Source organism: Pteronotus mesoamericanus, unplaced genomic scaffold (genome assembly GCF_021234165.1).
Source record: "Pteronotus mesoamericanus isolate MK-2021 breed Mesoamerican mustached bat unplaced genomic scaffold, CSHL_Meso_final scaffold_705, whole genome shotgun sequence".
NCBI lineage: Eukaryota > Metazoa > Chordata > Mammalia > Chiroptera > Mormoopidae > Pteronotus > Pteronotus mesoamericanus.
This window is the reverse complement of record NW_026555326.1, coordinates 13,462,460-13,486,292: the sequence shown is the minus strand read 5'-3', so window position 1 is coordinate 13,486,292 and position 23,833 is coordinate 13,462,460. Positions and strand designations below refer to the sequence as shown.

Genomic DNA, 23,833 nt, shown 5'->3' with positions numbered 1-23,833 from the left:
CTTGCCTGACTCCCGTGTGCTTTTGCATCAACCTGCATGTGCAGCAACCAAAGCATGAACCATGCAGTGTAGACTTTATAGACATTTGTAAGCCTGTCTCTCACTGTATAACTGGCCTCTCACACTCCCATCTTTGCCTCTGCAGCACTTAGCTTGAGACTCGTACAGAGGAGTGGCCAAACCTATTAGCCAAGCCTTGCACACTTCCCTCCACAGCCCTTGGACCTGCCCACAAGATAGCTGTGCAGGACGTGGGGAGGCAGGAGTAGGCGTCACCTGCCCATGAGGGCACCAGGTGGGGGGAAGCCCTTTAGGATATGTGAAGAGGGCAGGGGGAGGCTCCCGGGTGCTGCTAAAGGGCAGATGCCCCTGCTGGACTGAGCTCTGTGAAGGTGGAATTCACCCGTGCCTAATGCAATGCGTGGGCACGTTCCTGCTGTGGAAAGGTTTTCAGTAGTCAAAATTTCTCTACCATGCTGTTGCCTTATTGCATGCCACCCTGTTCCAGACCTGGCCTTGAGTGTAATCTCTGTTTCTCTTGTGTCCTAGGATCCCGCCTATGGCTCTTAACGGACAACCGTCCCTAGCCCTGGGGCCGCCCCTGCTTCTGCCAGAGTACCTGAAAGAGATTCTCATGCGAAACCCCACCTCAGTCACCTGCAAGCGCCCACCCGAAGGCTAACACTGCTCTCTCCCGCTGACAGGATGCTCGGCCTCTCACCCCGGCTGAGCCACGCAGTCCCTTTCCCTCCTCAGCCGACCACACCAGAGAAACCAGAACCCAAGCCAAAGTATCAGAAACGTGTATTCTTTTTCTTTTAATAGTAAACCTCTTTACAACAAATATAGTGAAAGAGTTTTCAAACAAAACTCATAAGAATATCGAGGACTTTGTCTTTTCTTATTGTGTAGAATACTAAGAAAGCATCACCATACAGCACGAAAAGAAATATTGAAAACAAATCAACAGCCACACACTTGGACTCGCCCTGCCCAGGACCCAGGAGGAACCCCAGGAGGAGTGTGGGTGATTGTCGGGCTTGGGGGCGGGGCACCTCCATGGCCTGTCCCCTTCCTCCCTCTGGGACTTGAATGGGGAAGACAGAGAGAATCCAGATTCTCCATAAAACATTCCAGCGCCCCTCCCCCAGTACAAATCCCATTTCTTATATCAACTGTTTAGGGGGTGGAGAGAGGTGGCAGAGGGGAGAACAGAGGAGTTCCCAGGCTCCATGTCTCCTCTCCTCCATGAAAGCCTAAATTCACCTCCCACCCAACCCCAGGGGATTGCAAAGAATCAGTTAAAAATATATAGATATAGATATTTCTAGATACACTTTTACATCATTTCTGTTTCTCCAAACAAATAAATAATCATTAAGAGAAGGTGCATTATTTCCTTCCTGTCCAAGATGGGGAGGGCTGGGTAAGGGTCAGGGGTCAGTCTCGCTGCATTGAGTGCACTGCTGGGGGAAGGGGAACGGTGTATTCAGCTGGGGTGGGTGGGGGTCCTCTTGCCCACTGTCCCTGAAAGCTGTGGGAAACCTGGGGAGGAGAGAGACATTGGATGACTCCAGTGATTACTTTGGCAAATGCCCAGTTATTTGGAGGAAGGAGTGGGAGGAGGCAAATTTGGCTTGTGAGAGGAGGAAGAAATGAAGTCCACATTTGAGGTCTGGATTCCCAGGGACCCTTCATCTGGCCGGCCAGGAGCCCCTATCCCCAAGAGAAATCTTGGGGATACCGAATTGCAGAAAAGTCACATATTCACCAACAGACCACCCCCTGCCCCTAGAGATAGAGAAGAAAGGATACACACACATCCACACATGGTAATCAAAAGCCAGGTTTGCCGCTAAAGGCAGAGGGCAAAACTGGTAAATATTGCACCGTGAATTGCAAGGGCCCTCACCCGCACCCCATGTTTAATGGTGGCCAAGCCCAGCCTAGAAGGGTGGACAGACTGATGGCGGGAATAGCCTGACAAGGGAAGGCCAGTCATTCAATATTTATTGAGCACCTATCATTCAACCACTCACCCGTTTAGCATTTAACTGAGTGCCAACTATGTGCCAGGCACCGGACAAGGCTCTGGGGATGCACACACATAGGACTACGTCCTGTCTTTCATGGCCCTGATTAAGCCTCAGCAATTCTTGAAACTCCCTCTAGGAACCTGCAGGAAGACTGAACAGGCTTTGAGGTGGGGGTTAAGGTGTGAGTAAGGATGGTTCACTGATCAGGTGAGGAAAAAGGTTTAGGGAGGAAGAGGAACTTGACTGTCCCCCTGAAAGCAGGCCTGGGGTGAGGGGAAGAGGGTATTCTGGACAAGGGGTTATGTGTACAGGTGTGGGTTCTGGGTATACAATTGTGTGTGGAGCCTGGGAGAGGCAGGGCTGCAGGGAGAAGCAAAGAGGGTGAACTGCTAGAACCCTTCGAACTGAAGGGCAAAAACATCAGAGCTGAGGGTGAGAACAGGTGAAGGAGCAGGGCATAAGGGAGTGGAACTCAGGGAGGAGGGTCATGGAGCTGGAGGCCAGGGCTGTGTGGCTGCAACAGCCACCTGTCCCTCTGTAAACACATACCCAGGCACATGCTCACATGCACACAAACAGACACCCTCAGAGCTCAATTCGCCCACAGACTCATATGTATGCCCAGATGGGCTCAGGGACCCACACGACCATGCACACAAATACAAAGGGACACTGGGACATACGAATACCAAACATCTTCATGAGTGCACTGGGTGCCTGTGCAGCCACATGCCTCCCTCTGCTTCTGGTTTCTTCCCTGCCTCATGTTGGAATACTGCTAGTGGCTGGGTCATAGAGATGGGCAAAGACAGTCACCTGGCACAAAACTATGCCTTGTCTCCTCTGCTTTCAGCCCACCGAGGTGAAACCCCAAAGGAGTGCTGCACCCTGTGGGCAGAGGGGTGGGCTTACGTGAAGCAGTGGGACAAGACCCCAGTCTGCCTGCCCATGCACCCTAAGGTGGCGGGTGGTGTGGATCACGGGCTAGGGGCCTGCACCCTCCAGTCTGATCTGACATCCAGCCTGAGGTCTCAGGATCTGGGGAGGCAGCAGAGAGGGGCAGGCTGGGGGGAGGAGAGGAGCAAGAACAACAGCAGAAGAACCTCATCTGTACAGTACGGGCGTTTGAATCATTATTATTACAATATACTTTGACAAAAATAGAATCTCATTTCATATCAATACAACAACAACAACAACAACAACAAAAAACAGTTCCTGGACTGTTACACTGCTAACGTTTTCCAAAGGTTGCTATTTACAATTACAGTAGCCAAGAGGGAAGGTAGGATGCGGCCTGGGGGTGGTGGGACAGGAGGTAGCCAGACAATGAGGGTGCCAAGAGCAGGAAGGTGGGGTCCACAGCTGTTCGGGAGTGGAAAGAGCAGGGAGAGGACCGGTGAGAGGGGCCAGGGAGGAAAGAAGGGAGGTCGGCCTCCTGCAAACCTCCCGGTCCCCTCTCCCGTCCTCACAACCCTAACCCCAACAACCACTCCCCTGGGGATGTGTACGTGCAAGGAAGAGCAAGTCCCCTCACTCACACCTGCCCGTGGATGCAAGGGTCCCAGTCCTCAGGCACCCCGGGGTGACCAAGGCCTGCTCCCACTGAGCCACCTCGCTCAAGTTCCTCTCCCCAGTTCTCCCTGTGCTTTGTGGCCAGCTTTACAGGGCTGGTGTCAACTGAGGGACAGGGAGCTATTGCACTGTGTATCTTAGAGAAAATGCTGGGAAAGGGAAGGGACACTGACTCACCCCTAGCCCCGGCCTTCTGTCCCTCCTCAGCCCTCTCCTCGTGGCTCTCTCTCTCTCCAAATGTGCTTCACAGGGGCCCTACCTCAAAACCTATCCCCAGCCTCAGATTCCCAGGCAGCCTTCCCAGACCAAAAGCTCGGCCCGCACCCCCACACCCCAGAGGTGCGGCTCACACAAGAATCAGTGAGAGAGTGTCGTGTGTGTGCAGGGGCACATGGGGGCCAGGCGTGGGCATTCTGCCCCACAGAAACAGCCCAGAAGCAGAAACCCTTTGCACAGCCTCTGACTCATTTTCCCCGAAACACAAACCCACCACCAAGCCAACTTTGGGGTTTTGTTGTTTGGTAGTTTTTTTGGTTATTTCCCTCTATCTGGGGGATGGGGTGGGAGGGCTCTGCATGCAGGGCTCGGCACCTGTCCTTTCCCAAAGGCCCGTTGGCCCCACCCCCTCCTGCAGCATATGTGTACAACGTGCAAAGTGTCCCCCCTACTTCCCGCAAAAAAGAGCTCCCACAGCCAGTGAAAATGGCGGGGGTGCAGAAAGAGGGAATGAGAGCATCCCCTCTCCAAAGTGAGAATCCAAATTAAAAAAAATATAATATTAATAATAATATAATAATAATTATACACAAATGTAACCGTCAACAGGACACGGAGCACAAGAAAGGAAGTGGGGGTCGAGCGGGAGGAGCCCAGGACAGGGGGGTGGGCGGTGAGATTGTCAACTCTTCATCAGGGAGGCTGAGAGGAGGGGAGTGGGGATCGTCACTTTAAGGTCTGTGAAGAAAGGAGATGGAGAAGGGGGTATGAGGGAGTGGCCCAGGCTACAGGGTATGTGTCCCCCACGCCCTTCTCCCTGTAGGGCCAGGATTCTAGTGGCAGGACCAGCTCTGAGCGGAGGACGTTATCGAGCAGTAGGACTGATGCTGAAGGGAGGGTTAGGAGATGGGCCTTCGGTGGGGGTAAAAGGGCATCGATGCTGCCCTGAAAGGGCTGACGGGAGAGCTAGCTGGCCAAAAGGCCTCTCGGGTGGGAGATAAGACAGGCTGGGGGCACACGGAGCAGTCCCTGGGTGTAGCAGACACTGGCAGACGGGAGGGGCGATGCTACAGTACCCAGGTGTCGAGCCGCATCCTCTTCACCGCTGAGCCCTCGGCCTCGGGCTCTGGGGCTGGGCGCAGCAGGCCCAGTGTGGGCCCGAAGTCCGCCCGTGCGTCATCCCGGTCCCCTGTCTCATAGGAGCCCCCAGCTGGGCTGCTGAGACTGTCACCAGGCTCAGGGCGGGTAGCTGGGAACACAGCTGGAGGGGGAGGCGCAGGGCTGCGCTCACGGCTTGGGGACACAGGTTCCGACTTGATGCTGATGTGTGGATGGGTGGTAACCGTGAGGGCAGCACCCACATGGGGCAGAGGGCTGCCAGGGCTGGTGGCATGAAATGGGGATGGTATACAGGGAAAGAAATAGAGGAGAGGAGGTGACAAAAAAAGTGATGGGTGTTGACAAGACAGAGGGTGAGAGAGGACAGAGAATGAGAAGACAGGCAATGAGGGTGTGAGGAAGAGACAAGTGGATGGGGACAGAGAGACCAGGAAAGAGAGATGGCCAAGTGAAGGGAAAGAAGGGAAATAAGTCATATTAGTTCTCTTTCTATCATATGCCATCTTTTGTAGTCTAGGGTCCCCACCCCACCCCCACCCCAGGCCGGCTGGAGGAGGGGCTCGGCGTGGGTATCCCAGGCCCATACCTGGGACACAAAGGCTGCCATTTGGTGCCTCATACTATCCACTGATGATAGACAATTTCAAAGGGATCCCAGTTCTCAGGAAGCCCCGCCTCTTCTCACCCCTCAACTGTCCCTTCCCAGACACCTGCACGGATCCCCAGGGACTCACATCAGGTTGCTGAGAGACACAGGGACCAGGTGGGGCTGCTGCTGTGGCGGTGGTTGCTGCTGCTGCTGCTGCTGCTGCTGCTGCTGCTGCTGCTGCTGCGGTTGCGGCTGCGGCTGCGGCTGGGGCTGGGGCTGTGGAGGTTGCGGCTGTGGAGGCTGCTGGGGCTGTGGCGGCTGCTGCCAGGCGGTGACATTGCCTAGTGACAGCCCCCCAGGTGAACTGAAGGCTGGTAAGGAGGAGAGCTCCGCACTGGTCAACTGGTAATCTGGGTGGGGAAAAAAGAGGATGAGCCTCAGTGGGAGGGAGAGGACTGAGGCTCGGGGGCACCTCCAGGAGGAACGTGGAGATGGAAGAAGTTGTTAATGATACACGTGACTAATCCCAAGAACCCATACAAACTCAGGAAAATGGCACTCCCAGTTGAGAAATGCAAATTGATAACCATGAGGTGCCGTTTTTATTTGTTGTTATTTTTTTAACAGGGTAGAAAAAGAGGTGGTTTTTCATTTTCATTTTTTAAAGATTTTATTTTAGCCCTGGCTGATGTGGGTCAGTGGACTGGGCACTGGCCTGTGAGCCAGGGAGTCACTGGTTCGATTCCTGGCTGGGGCACATGCCTGGGTTGCGGGCCAGGTCCCTAGTGGGGGGTGTGCAAGAGACGACCACACGTTGATCTTTTTCTCTAAAAAGCTTTTATTTTATATATTCTTTTTAAAGAGAGGGGAAGGGAGGAAGAGGGAGAGAAACATCAATGTGTGGTTGCCTCTCCCCCCACTGGGGACCCAGCCTGAAACCCAGGCATGCATCCTGACCGGGAATCCAACCAGCGACTCCCTGGTTTGCAGGCTGGCACCCAATCCACTGAGCCACATCAGACAGGGCAAGAGGTGGTTTTTTAAAAATAGTGTTTAACTTTTTATTTTATTTTTTTTACTGTGCGTAGGTATCACTTTCAGAAAGTGAGTTTATAAAAAGGGTAAAAAAATAGGGATGGTCTAATATGTTTGTCATCTCTTCAACCGCCAAGTCTTCAAGTGCCTTTCTGAGATCAAGGGGAGTCGTGGTAAATGCCAGGTGAATGGCACATCTGAAGCAAATTACTGTTAATGACCATTTCCACCTTTTGTAAAGTCTAGAGTCTCCTAAAGACTGTCAAAGCGTAAGGAGCAGTCAAGGTTTGAGCTGCTGGGCTCATACACATGAACACAGAGGATACATGTCTGTCCCCCAGAAGGGCCTGCAAGAGCAAAGCGGCCGGGAGAGAAACAGGTCTGCAGCCCAGCAAGCCAAGGTGCCGCCCAAGTTCTCAATGAGGTGCCACTCATTATTTTCCAAAATTTCTGTCTCAATAAAGAAACTGTGATGTTTGCCCTGTCACAGAACAAACAGAACCATGAGATGCTTTACAGTTTACATAGCACTATTATGTTTCAGGTTGCATCATGTTTGGGACAGTGTAGAAAATGTCTCCCCTAAGGAGTATAACGTGCTCGCACTGCGGCGGCGGGCGGGCATAAGCACCCACTCGCTGCAGCAGCCTGCTGCCACCGCGCTCTTACTCAAGGGCCCATCTGCTCCAGCCCTCTGTCTTTATGCAGAAAAGAGAGTGCTATCTGTGCGACATAACAATAAAGTTACAGGCATGAACGATGAGGTCAAACTTCCTGGCTACCTCCACTTATAGGTCGTGTCACTTAGATAAGCTACTTACTCTCTATAAAGTGGAGGCAATAATCCTGCCTATATCACACAGCTGTTGTGAAGACTGAGTTAATACACATGAAGCATAAGAGCCAGCAAATATTCAAAAGATTTACTTATTGTTGTTATTAATTTACAAATGAGGAAACTTCAACATCCAGTTTGAGGAACTCAACCCAATTAAAAAATAGGCAACAGATCTAAATAGACACTTCTCCAAGGAGGCCATACAGATGGCCCACAGACATATAAAAAGATGCTCAACATTACTAACCATCAGAGAGATGTGAATTAAAAGCCACAATGAGATGTCACCTCATACCTATCAGAATGGCCATCATTAATAAAGCAACAAACAGTATGTGTTGGTGAGGCTGTGGAGAAAAGGGAACTGTAGTGCACTGTTGGTGGGAATGCAGACTGGTGTGGCCACTGTGGAACAGAGTATGGAATTCCCTCAAAAAATTAAAAATGGAACTGCCTTTTGACACAGCAATTCCACTGTTGGGAATACACCTTATGAAGCCCAAAACACCAATTCAAAAGAACTTATGCACCACTATGTTCATAGCAGCACAATTTACAATAGCCAAGTGCTGGAAACAGCCTAAGCACCCCTCAGTAGAGAAGTGGATAAAAAAACTGTGGTACATTTATACAATGGAATACTACATAGCAGAAAGAAAGAACTCCTACCTTTTGTGACAGCATGGATGGAACTGGAGAGTATTATGCTCAGTGAAATAAGCCAGTTGGTAAAAGACAAATATATGATCTCACTTGTAAGAGGATTCTAACGAACAAAATAAACTAACGCGCAAAAGAGAACCACAGGCATGGAAACATGGGACAGACTGACAGCAGCCAGAAGGGAGGCAGGACGGGGACAATGGTGGAAAGAAGGGAAAGGGAATAATCAAAGAACATCTATGAATGACCCGTGGGCATGGACAATAGTGTGGATATTGACTCTGGGAGCGGGGTGGGGGGTGGCACTGGGTGGAGGAGGGCAAAGGGGGAAAAATCAGGACAAATGTAATAAAATAGAATAACAATAAAAAATAAAAAAATAAAAAGACTTCCAACCAAGATGTAGGCATAGTAGATATACTTTGCCTCCTCGCACAACTAAAAGAAGAACAACAAATTTAAAAACAAAAAACAACAGATTTAAGAACAAAAAATAAACAGAACTGCCAGAAAATCGAACTGCATGGAAGTCTGACAACCAAAGAGTTAAAGAAGAAACATTCATCCAGACTGGCAGGAGGGACGGAGACCCACAGCTGGGGTGGAGGATGCACGGCAAAGCAGCAGCTGGCAGTCCCACGTTTGTGTGCCGATAAACCAGGAGGAACAACTGGGGAGCAAGATAGACCATGCAACCCAGGGTTCCAAAGAGGGAAAAGAAAGTGTCAAAAACCTCTAGCTATAAAAATTATGACAGTAGCCAGCAGCAGGAGAAACTCCCAGCCTCACAGGTGAGTTTGTTGGAGGGACCCACGGGGTCCTAGAATGTATATAAACCCACCCACCTGGGAATCAGCACCAGAGTGCCCAATTTGCTTGTGGGTAGCGGGGGAAGTGACTGAAAACCCGGCGAGAGCTGAGCAAGCGGCATTGTTCCCTCTCTGACCCCTCCCCCACATATAGCATCACAACACAGCTAAGTGGGTTGCCCCGCCCTGGCAAATACCTAAGGCTCCACCCCTTACAACGTAACAGGCATGCTAAGACAAAGAAATATGGCCCAAATGAAAGAACAGATCAAAACTCCAGAAAAACAACTAAGTGACAAATAGATAGTCAACCTGTCAGATGTGGAGTTTGGAACACTGGTAATCAGGATGCTCACAGAAATGGCTGAGTATAGTCGCAAAACAGAGGAAAAAGTGAAGGCTATGTGACGTGAAATAAAGGAAAATATACAGGGAGCCCACAGTGAAGGGAAGGAAACTGGGACTCAAATACACAATTTGGAGCAGAAGGAAGAAATAAACGTTCAACTAGAACAGAATGAAGAAACAAGGATTCAAAAAAATGAGGAGAGGCTTAGGAACCTCTGGGACAACTTTAAACATTCCAAACCGAATCATAGGGGTGCCAGAAGGAGAAGAGGAAGAGCAAGAAATTGAAAACTTACTTGAAAAAATAATGAAAGAGAACTTCCCCAATCTGGCCAAGGAAACAGACTTCCAGGAGAGCCAGGAGGCTCAGAGAGTCCCAAAGAAGTTGGACCCAAGGAAACACACCAATACACATCATAATTACATAACCCAAGATTAAAGATCAGGAGACAGTCTTAAAAGCAGCAAGAGAAAAGGAGACAGATACCTACAAAGGAGTTCCCGCAAGACTATCAGCTGATTTCTCAAAAGAAACCTTGCAGGCAAGAAGGGGCTGGAAGGAAGTATTCAAAGTTATGAAAGGCAAGGACCTACATCCAAGATTACTCTATCCAGCGAAGCTATTATTTAGAAAGGAAGGGCAGACAAAGCACTTTCCAGATAGGGTCAAGTTCAAGGAGTTCATCATCACCAAGCCCTTATTATATGAAATGTTAAAGGGACTTACCTAAGAAAAAGAAGATCAAAACTATGAACAGTTAAATGACAACAAACTCACAACTATCAACAACTGAACCTAAAAACAAGCAAAACAAAAACAAACTAAGTCAACAACTAGAACAGGAATAGAATCACACAAATGGAGATGAGAGGGGAGGGGGATAGGGGAGAATAGGGGAAGGTACAGGGAATAAGAAGCATAACTGGTAGGTACAAAATAGACAGGGAGAAGTTAAGAATAGTATAGGAATTGGAGAAGCCAAGGAACTTACAGGAACGACCCATGAACGTGAACTAAAGAGAGGGGATGCTGGTGGGAGGCGGGGTGCAGGGTGGAGGGGAATAAAGGAGAGAAAAAAATGGGACAACTGTAATAGCATAATCAATAAAATATACTTAAAAAAAAGAAAAAAATTAAAAAAGTTTAGGGAACTCGCTCCAGGTCACAGAGAAAGCCAATAGCAGAGCTAAGATAAGATCCTAGCCTCTCTGTTACCTTTAAATCTCACCCTAGAGATGGTCCGTGCTTGCCTCTGGCCTCATAGTGTTAGCCAGGAGCTTTGAGATGCTTATGTACATATTTAAAAAAGCAGAGCAAGGTCAGAAAAGGGCCCCTAGCACCAACTATTTCTAACACTCATTTAACAAGTGAGGAAGCCAACCACAGAATAGTGCATTACCTGCCCAACATCCCTCAGCAAGTGAATGGTTGAGCCTCAAGTCCCAGTCCCCACCTTCGCAGCACACTCCAGGCCCGTCCACCCAGAAACTTGGCTCCCCAAGAGGCTTGGCTCTTCTTAGATAAGAGGAACATGGCCTGGGGGCCACCTGGCATCCCACTTGGTCTGCTCCTAGCATGACCATAGCCAGACCTCTACAGCCAGTGTCAGCAAGGGCTGTTCCTTACCTGAGACACGGCCACAGCCAGATCAACCACAGGCAGAACCTGAACTGGGACCCAGGATTGTAAACAGAAATAGCTAAACAGCAATGTGTTTGTTAGGGTTTTGTTTATGTACCTAGAGTCACCAGAAAACCCTGCTGCTAATACACTATTGGTGGGAATGCAGACTGGTGCAGCCACTGTGGAAAACAGCATGGAATTTCCTCAGAAAACTAAAGACAGAACTGCCTTTTGATCCAGCGATCCCACTGCTGGGACTATACCAATTCAAAAGAGCCTATGCACCGCAATGTTCATAGCAGCACTATTTACAATAGACAAGTGCCGGAAACAGCCTAAGTGCCCATCAGTAAAAGAGTGGATCAACAAACTGTGGTACATTTACACAATGGAATACTATGCAGCAGAAAGAAAGAAGGAGCTCCTACCCTTCGCGACAGCATGGATGGAACTGGAGAGCATTATGCTGAGTGAAATAAGCCAGGCGGTGAAAGACAAATACCATATGATCTCACCTGTAAGTGGAACCTAATCAACAAAACAAACAAAAGAGCAAAACAGAACCAGAGACTTGGAGATAAAGAACAAAATGACAGTGATGGGGGGCGGGGGGTAAGAGGGGAAATGGGAAGGGGCAAGCAAAGGAACACGAATAAAGGACTCACGGACATGGACGAGGGGGGACAACTGACTGTGGGAGTGGGGGGATGGGGCAGACGTGAGCAATGGGAAAAAAGGCAGGACAGCTGTAACCGAAGACAAATAAACAAACGAACAAACAAATTTAAAAAAATGAATTCCTCCTGCAGCAGGAAGACCTGGAGCTCCTGACTGCCGAGAGGATATGAAGAAGGCCATACAGTTCCCAGCATCGGGGTATGTCCTCACACCACACCGACAGATATAATCTAGTCTGGTCTGCTGAGCACCTGTCCCAGGTTCATGGATACCCACTAACCTCTCTCCTTCACAGAGTGGCAGAGGACCCGAAAGGACAGCAGAAAATCACCATGGGATTCCCAAACCAACAACAGCTTCTGAGAAGTGGTCTGCGCTGCCCTCTGCCGACCACCCCCAGCCATCCTCAGGGAGCTGGTTTTTCTACTCAGGCCCGTGGCCCCAGCTGGCAAGGCTGGACAAGCCTCAGAGACCTCCTGCCCACCCACAGCTCTCACAGATGAGGAGATCGGCACACAGATACACGGCCAGAGTCTAGCCCTTCAACATGAGGCAGTTCCTCCAGCTGTCTTCCCTGCCCCAAAGTGCTTTCCGACATACAGGGCTGGGTTCTGGATTTTTACACGTGGGGAAGAGGTGCAATTTCGTGGATATTTATACTGATGTCTGGGACCTACTGTGGTTCAACTCTGGAATGGGGGCTTGGAAAGGGGAGAGAAGTTGAAGGGTCTCCTGGTCTAATCTGATCTCATCAGTAAGCAGTCCTAATACAAGCCATTTGAGAACCTGGGGGAATGGCAGAGGTCTTCTCAGCAGGAAACTGACCAGGCTCCCCTGCCACACACATGCTCTGAAACCAGGTGACGAGGCATTTCCCTGCAGGCAGTCCTTCCTGACACAGCAGCTTGCAGTGCAGGCAAGGAAGGCCAAGAGTGTCAGACAGTTCCTGGGAGGATGCGAGTGGTGGCACAGGCCAGGACCGCCCTGGGTACCCAGGATGGCCTGGGCACTGGGAGTCCTGTCTGAATTCTTCATGTCTCCAAGTGACTCTTCACCTTCAGCTCCCTCTCCTCCACCTTCATCACTCTTCCTCCTCCTTGTCCCCCTTATCACCCCACCACCAAGCCAGCATCAGGGTGAAAGACAGGCTCTGGATCCCTCTGTGGCCTTCCCTGGAGCCTGGATAAATCCTCTGGTGTGGCCTGCTCAGCTCCCTGTCTCTTCTCCCTCATCCCTTCATTCTCCTCCTCTAAGAAGGCTTGCTGAACTGGCCATGTCCCCCTCCTCACCCCCCGACCCTGGTAGCCTGAACCATCTGCTCAGCCCACCTCTGGCCTGGCTTCTCCTAAGGGGAAGCTCCCTAAAGACAGGGCTGCCCTTCTCCATTAGGTCCTCTATTAAAAATAAGGGATACCCAGTTAAATCTGAATTTCAGATAAAATGATGAATAATTTTTTATTGTGTAAGTAGGTCTTTGGGACATACTTTGCAGAAGAATGTCTTTGAGACATACTAAAATATTACTCATTGTTTTATCTGAAATTCAAATTTAACTGGGCAGTCTAAGTTCCTAATGACTAAATCTGGCAACCTCAATTAGGGGCTCTCCCAAATCAACGGCCTTCCTCAGACTTGGGTGTCTCCCAGAGAATATTTCGTGTTCCCTCTGGCCCCTCCCCTGTCCCAAATCCATGTGCACACAGTTCAGGCCACCCAAATACTCACCTGTGTTGTAGGCAGTGGGCATGGAAGAGAAGGGAAGGCCCTGGCTGAGTAAACTCGGTGTTGCCACGGAAACCACTGGGGTGGTGAGTGAGTGGGTAGACTGGGAGACCCCAAGGCGCTGGGCGTTGTTCTGCAGGAGGAAATGGTCTGTCAGGAGGTGGCCATGGGGGTGCTGCTTGATCGTGGCCTTCCATTCCAAGGCCAATCTGGGGGCCTCTGAGTCCCAAGGCCCAGGCGGAATGCCTCAGCACAGAGGCCCCACAGACACAAGAACATATGCCGGTGCATTCACAGAGACTGAGATCCATGGAGAGAAACATGCCACACAGATCCACTCACGCCTACACACAGAGAGGAACGCACTCATGCTTGCCCTGTGGGCCCAGCACTGAGCTCTCCTATGGCAAAGGGAGAGCCGTTCTCCTGGCCGATCCCTCTGGAGTCTGTTCTCCATCCATCACACTGCAGCACATGCTCAGGGAGAAGCGTGCTGGCATCTGTGAGGGGAGTGCGTGTGCCTGCGTGTATGCACACACGTGTGTGGGGCTGTCAGCTCCATCTGCTGCTGACTCACTTGTTTATTCCAACTCCACGCTGGGGCCGAAACTGCCGCCGTGTTGGCCGCCAAAGCCTGCCTGCCTTTTCCAGCCTCACTGGCCTCCCACCAGGGAGTTAGGGAGGGAGGAGCCCCCGCTCCACTCCTGGATGAGGGTGAGTATGCAAGTGTGTGTGTGAGAGAGAGAGAAAGAGCAGTTGTGTTTGCCTCTGAGTGTCTGTGAGGCGGCCTGTGTGCAGGACGGAGCACAGAGACAGAGGGGAAGCAGGGAGGCCACCCACTGAGGACAACTCTGGCCATGCCTTAAGCCTCAGCTTCCCCCCGAAAACAGATTTTATTGTCTGGCTGGTACCCCTTCTACAGAGGTCCACCCTGGGTTCCAAGAATGCTCAGTGGGCCTGAGTAGAGTCAGAGGGCAAGTGCAGCCCAGCCTCTGAGACACATCCTAGGACGCATCCTGGGACAAGGTCTGGGGCAAGCTATGGCCCACTCCTCTTGCACATGCACAACACACAGACGAAGGTGTGCTTGCATGAATGCAGTATCACAATAAGACATCCATATTGCACAAGTACAAACACATGCGTGTCTGACCCCTCACCCATACCCCATTCACTTCTGTATCCCACTTGGCACTAAGCATAGCTTCTGGCAAGTAACAAAATAAACAATATGCTACACACACAGGCCAAAGGACAAGGGCACACACATCCTCCATGCTGTGGGCCACAGAGCAATGAGATGATCCCAAATTCAAAGCCACAGCAAACATCTCACAGTCTCACTCACCAGATCTAAATGGTCCTCAGTCTGGGAGCAGAAATAAAACCAAGGGATGGTTCAGTCTCTTGCCTCCACCTTCCCCTCATACCTCTGTCCCCAGAGCCATCCCATCCATCTCTCTGCATGGGAGCAGGATGGCTCTGCAGCCAAGAAGCACAGAGCTTTTCACTGTCCTGATGGATTTCCAGAAGATGCTACCTCCTGAAGTCCACCAGGTAGGAAATCCTCACCATCTAACTCCCATTCCTCTGTTGTAATGGCAGATCTTTCCTATTCTCCTTCCTGTCACAGAACATTCTCTCCCACCTCCTCTTCCCTTTTACTTCCTTTGAAGCTGGTACTCCTGTGTTCCAACCTTTCGTAAAGCCCTCTGGGGTTTCTTCCCAGCCATGCTGCCATGATTACCCTTCATCTCCCTGCTGGAGGTCAGCTCTTTCCTCCCTCCACTCTCCCATTCCCCAGCCTCTCACTCCACCCAGACCCCACTCACCAAGTGGTGCATTAACCCCTTTCCTCCCTGGGAAGTGATGACCCTGAGGTCGGGCTTGCGGCTGGGGGCTCCAAGCTGGGTGCTGTGGGTAGGTGGAGGTGGAGACTTGGCAGGGATGACCTTGTTTAAGCTGTTGCCATTGGCCACAGGGAGGAGGCCAGGAGAAGCCCGAGCACTGACGTAGCCATTCCCTAGAGAAAAGGAGATGAGCTTAGAAGGACAAACATGGGCCCACCCCTCAGCCCTGTTAACTGCCTACATGCCAATATTCCTGTCACCCAGCCCATCAAAGCCACACTCAGGCTTTGAGTAGGTACTGAGCTCTCTGATTTTCCCCTAAAACCCCTAACTGTCAAGTCATTGGGTTCATCTTCCTGACTTCAAGCTATGCATGATGGGGCTGGGTGGTAGGAGCTCTGAGGTTGGCAAGGAAGAACTGGAAACGGAAACCACCATGGCCAAGAAGTTCTCCTGTAGCCAAATCTTCTCCACCTCTTCTCTCTTTGGTCTCCACGGGCAGGAAGTTCAGCACCTTCTGATCCCACTACTGGCCCCTGACTGGGCCCACAATGACCCAGGCTGGAAAGGGGGTGCCAGGCTGGAATGTAGGCCTCAGTGAGGATCCTGCTCACCAGGGCCACTCTACCACTCAGGCTGCTCCCTTCACAATAAGCTGGGGACGCAGTGATTTGGATGAGCACATGACAAGATGCCCACAGCTCTGGGGAAGATGAGTCATTCACTGCTGTTCCTGACACTGCGGGACTGATAGCCCAGCCATCACCGTAATTAGACTGGTAATAACAAGCACAATAACTATCCTTACATTTGCTCCATACTCCACAATCTATGTGGGGCTTTCACATGCCTATTATCTCACTTAGTCCTCACAGTAACCCTTAAGACGGATGGGACACATATCATTAGCCCTATTTACAGAAGAGGAAACTTGAGGCTTGGATGGCTGAGGTGTTAATGACTTCTCCATGGCTACACAGCTGGATGAAAGCCAAGCTGGGGCCCTCACCGCCCTCCACATGCCAGGCTTGAGGGCCCACAAGCATCGCTGCTTCCTGAAGGTCTGCAGGCATTTTTCTGGCCCTCTCCTTGGAGAGGGAGGGTATTCATCCTTTTCCCCCATTTCCTGAACCCGTACACAATTACTGCCAAAGAGCTACTATACGGTGCCTGGTGATAAGCCTGGGATTCTAAAGCCCCAAGATGCGGGGGTGCTTACAATCAGAGGTGTCACCTTGTTCTGTCGCCTGAGAGCACACTGTTGTCCTGTACTTGTGTGGCTGCCTCCATCCCAATTCTCAGATCACTCTGGGAATGGCAGGAATGCCAGGGTGACGTCAATGGTGACATTCGAAGTCACAGTCACCAGCACAAGGCAAGAGGGACGGTCAGCTGCCGGGTTTGGGAGTTTGCTAGGGAGCAGCCTTCTTCTGGGGCTTATAGATGTGTACAGACAAATGTACATCTAATGTCTGGATATTTCCACGAGTAAGAATGTCTGTGTGTGTGTTTAAGTGTGTGTGAGTCTGTGCCTGCTGTTCGTCGGCAATGCCAGATCCTCCAAATCCCAACCAGATCGCCCCCAACTCAAACTGGAAAAACTTGGATCTTCACCTCCAACTAGAAATGTTGGTCCATTCTTATGGTTTGTCCAGAATTCCCTGAGCCTACAACTCCACATCAATCATTGCTACAGACAAAAAATTCCTGGGGCTTAGAAATCCTCAGACAAGATCTCCAATTCAGGCCTTGGGATCTTCCTCTCCTGTAATCTAGGTCCTTCCTGGTCTCTGGACCCCCGAGGCCTCTGCGCAGGCAGACCTCCCCCCACCCCCAGGCAAGGGCAGCCGCACTCACCGACAGGGCTGGGGCAGGCTCCGTTAGCACTGCTGAGGTCGCCCCCCAGCATGGCCCCTGAAGGACAAACAGACCCATGATGAGCTGACAAGACACCCCCTCCAGAGTGAGTCTTAGGGACGAAACAGAAAGAGGAGTTCCTTTCCTCAGGAACCACAGAAATGGGAGAATGCTATGCAGATGAAGGGAAATTATTGAAAATGGAATCCCAAGTCCCCATCACGCCTCATTTCCACCTCACCTACCGCCTACCGCCCACTCACCTGCACTGGCTGGGCGCTGGGGCAGGCCAGGAGACACACTGTTCCTCTGTAGTGCTGGCTGCTGGGGGGACAGGAGCCGTGGGTCCGTGAGGGATGACGTCACCAGGGAAGGGGTGACCAGGGAGCCGCTGGGATTGCTGAACTGCAGTGAGCTCTGATTGGACACGGGCACTGTCACAGGCATGGCAAAGTTGGGGGCCGGGACAGCTGACTAGACAGAAAATGGAAAGGCTGGGTCAGGCCAAGGTGACCTCTTACCCTAGACCCACTATGCCTGAGAAGGCAGGCGAGGGTTCTTCTAGTGTTGGGCAATGTGTCCTAGGGCCAGCAGCTCGATCTCTCTGCCCTGGGCCCTTTTGGAGTCCTGCCTGCCACTCCCACCAAGGAGGTATGCTGGTGGGAATGCTTTGGGATCCAGCGCTGGCCCAGAGAATGAGAACAAGGTTCTGCTCACTACAGACAGGACCAGGGACACCTGGAACGCCCCCTAGTAGAGGTAGGTTAGTTCTCAGCCAGGCAGGACACACAGGGAGCAGGTTAGAGGCCCTGGGTACAGATTCAAACTCACACACACAGCTGTTAACAGGCCTGTGCCATGGGCCAGGGCATTATTTCTCTTGTACTCTCTCATCCATACGGTCTGCTGCAGAGGGTGTTCACTCCACCTCACCGCCTTTGCCTTTAGCAGTCTCTGCCTCCCCTAAACAATGCTACTAAGCACCTGAGCCTGGGAGTGTCAGAGAGGCCCAAGGGGGTCTATCCCCGAGAAACATCCAGACAAGAGCACATTCTCTACATTCCTGTCATCTGAGGATCTCATGTCACCCATACATTTCTTGCTGGTGAGGGGGACACTCCAGGCCTCCCCTGGCTTATGCTCCATCCAAGTGAGTCTTAGCAAGGGTCACAGGTTTATCGCAACCAAGGTCAGAGGTTGCTCACGAGTCACCAATAGCCCCAGCATGGCTCAGAGCAGAACATCCATCAGAGGCAGCAGAGGGCCGGGCCAGGGCGCGAAGCCACACCATGCACCACAAGGAGGCTCTCCTCCGTGCTACTACTCACGGCCAGTCTATAACTCTGCATCATTTTATCAAACTCCTCGTCTATCTTTTTATATTTCTCCTCCGTCTGGGGGGTCAGGGCAAACACCTCGTCCACCTCAGGGCTTTCACATTCCCTGTGCTTCTTGTGCAGCGCCTGGGGGGAAGGAGCCGGAAGGGGGGCCAACAGAGAGAGAGTGAGTGGGGCTCACCCCATAGCGCCGGAAGAGCCCGTCGAGCTCCTCACTGGCGCGCCGGTACTTGTCCTCCAGCAGGGGGCTCTGTTCCAGCGAGTCCTCCCCGTCGGGCTCTGGGCTGTCGCAGCCGTTGAAGCCCTTCTTCCTCAGGGTCTGCAACCACACCACTACTGTCAGCAGAGGTGAGGGTCCCCCCCACGCCCATCGCTCCAGTGTTCTTTCAGCCCTTCCAAAGGCATATTAACTTCCCCAACCTCCATCCTCAGGGGTCCCAGCATTTCCCCAGCCCCCTCCCTTGGTGCCACCTCCCCCTCCTGGGGCATTGTGTGAAGATGTGGGCAGTGTGGGGGGAGACATCAGAATGCAGGGATCAGCCCTGGCTGGTGTGGCTCAGTGGATCCAGTGCTGGAATGCAAAGCAAAAGGTCGCCAGTTCAATTCCCAGTCAGGGCACATGCCAGGGTTTCGGACCAGGTTAAGGGGCGGGGTGCGCCTGAGAGGCAACCACACATTGATGTTTCTCCTCCCTTTCTCCCTCCCTTCCCCTCTCTCTAAAAATAAATACATAAATATCTTCAAAAAAAAGAATGCAGAAATCACATGAAAAAAGGTGGGCATAGCCCAGGGAATATACACTGGGCAGAGAGACATGTGTTTCCAAGGTGATAGGTGAGGAGGGCTCTGCGGGTTGGGAGGGATGGTGGTGCCCTGGCCAGCCCCTGCCTTACCACCCATGACCAGCCCCAGGTAGAGGCACGGAGCATTCCCCAGGGAAAGATAGTTAGGGCTGGCTTTGCCCAGCTGAATCCCTGGGTCCTGCTTAGAAGATGTGGGAGAGAAAAATAGAGATGAGCCAGAGAGAAAGAGAGACAAGAGGGAGAAAGGCACACAGGGTAACTAGCATTTATTAGGTTCCTACAATGTACCATCCCATATGCTGTCCTTGCTCAATGTCAGAGCTTCTCACATGTGGCCAAAGTAGGGACACACCAGTGGATCTGAAGTAGATCCTAAAGCTGCCCTCTCAATGTTCAAAACACCTTCATAGATACTTGTTTTGTCTTTAAAATGAATGCAAATTTTACATTCTAGTCTTGATTAAATGTTTTTTCTTCTTTTGTTTATTGTTCAAATAAATTTGTCTCCATTTTCCCGCCACCACTTTCCCCTGCCCGCCCCCCCACCTCCCACCCTCGATCCTTCCCCACTTGGGCTTTGTCCATGGGTCCTTTATACATATTCCTTGATTTGACCCTTCCCCTCTTTCACCCATTTCCCTTCTCCTTCCTTCCCTCTCGTTCTTGTCTGTTTTTTCTTTCAGTGTTGCTGGTTATATTTTTTAATATGTTTTCTCTAATATAAAATAAGGGAATTTCCTCCAAGTCTTTGAGTTGAAGTCTTACTCCAGGAAGGCAGGCCTGTGCCTTTGCACACATCCCTCTCCATCGGCACAAGTCCACATGCCCAGTGCACGCATACTTCAGTGTGAGGAGCAAGAACCGGACCATCTCATTTCCCACAAACCCTTCAGAGCAAGCACTGGCCCCATTTCGTGGAGGTGGGTGAGCACCAAGGCTCGGAAAGGCTAACCCAGAAGGCCATGTGGCCAGTAAAGGCCAGAGCTAGACCCCAAAGCCCGTGTCCCTTGGCAGTTCACAATGGCAACTCTTTTTGAAACAGAACATAGGGCCATGGGAGCCCAAAAAGGGACTGAGACAGCAGGAGAGAGAAAAACAAAGAGGGGGGAAAAAAAAAAAGGAAGAGTCAGATGCAGTAGCAGACCAAAAGCTGGAGAAGGGAGAAAAGACAGAGAGTTTGAGAAAAGACAGAAAAGAGAGGCCGTGTCGTCCACAACAGACATGAAGAAAGACTCTGCAAGAGGGCCGCAGTGGGAGAAGGCTGGGTGAGCAGCCATACCTGACATCCACTCACTGACCCTCCTTCCTCCTCGGCCCAGATTTGTGTGAGAGGATGTGAGTTTCTAGTTTGTGCACACAGGTGAGGAGCTATGAGGGAAGGTGTACACAAGCACATGTACGGGCAGGCCCATGCGTGCATGCGTGTGCTGCACAGGCACATGATGTTCGGCGGCAGGCAGGGAGGGTGAGGTCCGCGAGCGTGGGCCCACCTCGATGATGTCAGCATTGGTGCGGCTCTCGTGCGGCTCGTTGTACTCTGTGTACTTGAGGAGCACCTTGTCCATGTCGGTGCTGGCGTACTGGAACAGCTTGTTGGAGTGGTTGAAGATGATGAGCGCGATCTCACAGTCACACAGCACGCTTAGCTCATACGCCTTCTTCATGAGCCCGAACTTCCGCTTAGTGAATGTCACCTGCAAGTGGGTGGGTGGGCAGCCAGATCTGGCTCAGTGAAGGCCTGCCTAGGAGTCCCCACCTACAGGCAGCTGGAAACAGCCCCTTCTTGAAAGCCACCATCTCAGGATGACATAGCTCTTTTCTCAGGCGCCCCTGGCCTGGGGAAGAAACAGGCCAGCACCCCTCTGCCAACACACGGGCCATGACATAGCCCACAGCCAACTCACTGGAGGCAGAGGATTCAGATGAAAGGACCTCCACTTCTCTATTTTGGGGACTATAGCGAGGTCAGGGAAGGAGAACAGAAGGAGTTCCTGGCTCTTCCACCGGGGTAGGAAGAGGAAAGGATTCATCTTGGGAAAGGGGGTGTGCCTGGGTGTGGCCCGAGACTTGCATATAGCTCCTGGGTAGGGCGCACAGGTCTACCTGGTTGCAGCAGCAGGAGTTCTGAGACACAGGGTTCTAAGAGTTGCAAGGAAGTGGGGCTCCTCTTTTCCCAACTCAGCCCTTCCCCTTCCATAATAACCTCCAGAGTACAATTCCTCCAGGAAGTCCTGTTGGGGTGGCTGCGAGAAATGGAGGCAGAGGCCAGCTCCCTGCCCTCATCCACACTGTGTGGCTCCAGGACCTCCTCACCTGTCGGTTCCGCTCATCGGTGATTCGCTGGATCTGAATCTTTTTCCTCCCCATCTTCTCTGGGGATCCTCAGTGCTAGGGAGGGGAGGGGATCGCTGGATGGTGGGTCTCAGCACGCCTCACACTGTGTTCATGAACGGTCTGGGACCAGTGCTCAGTTCATGGTCTGCAGGACACTTTCTGCACAGCCTCCTGTGGGAATAGGGTCATGAGAGGACTGTTAGCCCTGGCAGCCCTCAGCCCCGCTCCTTGGGCACACAGGCCAAGCCCAGAGCACCTCTGGGAGAGGCTGTCAGCGTCTGAACCCCATCCTGAAAATGAGGACATGGTGGCAACCGAGGGGATGGCATGCCACAGCCAGGTACAAGCTGGACCTCACACTCGAGAGCCCAGGACTCTGGTACAGACCCTTTCCACACCATCACTGCTGCCCTCACGTTCCAGGTCAGACAGGGTACACAGAGCTCCCCAGCTTCTAAGGGCCTGGGTCTTCGAGAACACCCCACACACTTTCTTCTGGAGCAGAGACACCTGAGCTCACCAGCTGGCCCTCTGGCCTAGACTGTGGTTCTTGTGCTGCAGCATGGTGCAGAGAATGTGTTGAGTAAACACCCGCCAAGTCCACAAACTGCTGGCACAGGGCACCTGGCGCCACGATGGGAGTGTTTCTGCATTCCTGTATCAAGAACATATTAGAGCAGGTCTGGAGCAGGGGTCCTCACACCTGGTTCATTAAGTCCTGGTGCCTGGCAACCTGGAGTCGGATTGGGGCTACAGACCCCCTACCTCTTCAACCAGGGCGCTTCCACACCAGTCTATTTCCTTCAGTGGGCCTCAGCCTACAATTCTTTTTTGAAGGATCCTGCTATCAATCTATCAATCAATCAATCAATCAATCAATCACCTTTCTAGACCAGAGGCTGGCAATTTTTTTCTGTGAAGGGCCAAATAAAAAATGTTTCAGGCTTTGCAGGCCGTAGTTGTAACTACTCAACTGCCATTGTGGCATGAACGCAGCTGTAGACAACACATCAATGAGTGTGGCTCTGATCTAATAAATCTAGATTTATTAGAACAGGCATGGGCCATAGTGCTGATTCCTGCAATAATGAATGGGCTAAGTCCAGAACCCAAGCTCACTCTGAATAGTGCTTCCCAACCCTGTTCACTGTGAAGCACAAAGAGAAAATACAAGCCTACTGGAGGACGCAAAAGGAGACTGCTGGACGCCAGAGAATGCACGCCTCAGGCAAGGATCTGTGTCTCAGCGTACCGATAAACCAGTCATGGCCCACTGGCTGAAGAGCTTCAACTCCAGGGCCAGAAAGGCTCTGTACTGTATAACTCTGGAGGCACCTTGGGATGGGAGGGGGCAGGGGTGAGAGCCCAGCCTGAGCCAGAAAAGGGGCATGCTTTCAGGCGTGGGTAGTGCCCAAATAGGCTGGGTGAGCCCCATAAGATAATCCCAGGGTCTCCCCAGCTCTTAGATTCCAGAAGTCTTTGCACCAGAGGTGGAGCCTTCCGGGAGATGTTGGAGCTGGTGGTGAGAATGGGGCTCATGTTTTCTAAAGCTTTTCTGACTGGTTCCTGAGAGGAGCCCAGACCACAAAAGTCCAGCCCTTCCCTCCAGAGTTCCCCCTTCCACAGAGCCCCTGCCGGAGATCCCACTGCAAAGTCGAGGGAGACGGGCAGAGGTGTCACTGTGGTGTTTAATGACAGACATCTGTAATTCGGAGCCCCCTCCTCAGCCCCCATTTCCAATGGCTGAGCTTTTCCAGCTCCATTCAACAGTGGCACCCAAGGTTCCACAATAGGTGCTGAAGATCACCCTTGGCATCTTGGCATGGCGGAAGGGAAGGCAGGGAATCTGTGGACTTGGGAGGAGCCAGGACTACCCCTCTCCACTCTTTCCCATTACCTGGACTATCCCTCAGGCCTTCCCTAGCCCAGCTGGAACAAGAGCTTCTACTCTGTCTAGGTATCTTCAGAAAGCCATGCAACTCCCTTCCCACTCCTGGAAGGACCCTCTGCCCCTCTCTCCCCCCAGACACGAATGTTCCCTTTTCCTTGTTCTCAGCCTGCTCCATGAGGCCTGAGCCTTCTGTTGTCTGCCCTCACAAAGGCCCTAAGACAACACCAACCCAAGCCCCGCCAACCCTGAGTAGCCCAGCAGACACCTCGGCCCAGAACCGCTCCATCCTGTGTGTTTCTTGCCTGTAAACCCAATTCTGCCGAACTCCCACTACAAAGGCTCCAGCAAAAGGATTTCAGTTCCCTTGCCACCTGGTGCAATCCATAGGCTGCATTTTCTAGAGTTTTGCTGGAGAGGTGGGGAGGGCACACCAAGGGTCGGGGGTGAGGCTAAGAAGAGGGCTTTTTAAACAGGATTCTCTGGCCTGCCTTGGAGACTGCAATCCAGAC

General features: G+C 51.8%; 1 protein-coding gene across 5 annotated transcripts in view; it reads right to left on the bottom strand.

Moving 5' to 3' along the window:
• Window positions 1-777: 777 nt before the first annotated feature.
• Window positions 778-23,833, bottom strand: part of MEF2D (myocyte enhancer factor 2D) — a 36,960-nt gene continuing 13,904 nt past the window's right edge. Inside the window, exons 1-12 of one of the 5 annotated variants that reach the window (XM_054563065.1) lie at window positions 21,954-22,174; window positions 21,413-21,604; window positions 20,590-20,793; window positions 18,478-18,615; window positions 17,223-17,433; window positions 16,960-17,016; window positions 15,085-15,275; window positions 14,601-14,621; window positions 13,256-13,385; window positions 5,681-5,945; window positions 4,904-5,210; window positions 778-4,565 (exon numbers count right to left, since the gene is read on the bottom strand). In XM_054563065.1, coding sequence (XP_054419040.1) covers window positions 4,554-4,565; window positions 4,904-5,210; window positions 5,681-5,945; window positions 13,256-13,385; window positions 14,601-14,621; window positions 15,085-15,275; window positions 16,960-17,016; window positions 17,223-17,433; window positions 18,478-18,615; window positions 20,590-20,793; window positions 21,413-21,466 — 1,590 coding nt within the window. In that variant the 5' untranslated portion in view covers window positions 21,467-21,604; window positions 21,954-22,174 and the 3' untranslated portion in view covers window positions 778-4,553. Of the gene's footprint in view, window positions 4,566-4,903; window positions 5,211-5,680; window positions 5,946-13,255; window positions 13,386-14,600; window positions 14,622-15,084; window positions 15,276-16,959; window positions 17,017-17,222; window positions 17,434-18,287; window positions 18,423-18,477; window positions 18,616-20,589; window positions 20,794-21,412; window positions 21,605-21,953; window positions 22,175-23,833 lie in introns of those variants that run through there. The other 4 variants (XM_054563064.1, XM_054563066.1, XM_054563067.1 and 1 more) reach the window with 4 other exon arrangements.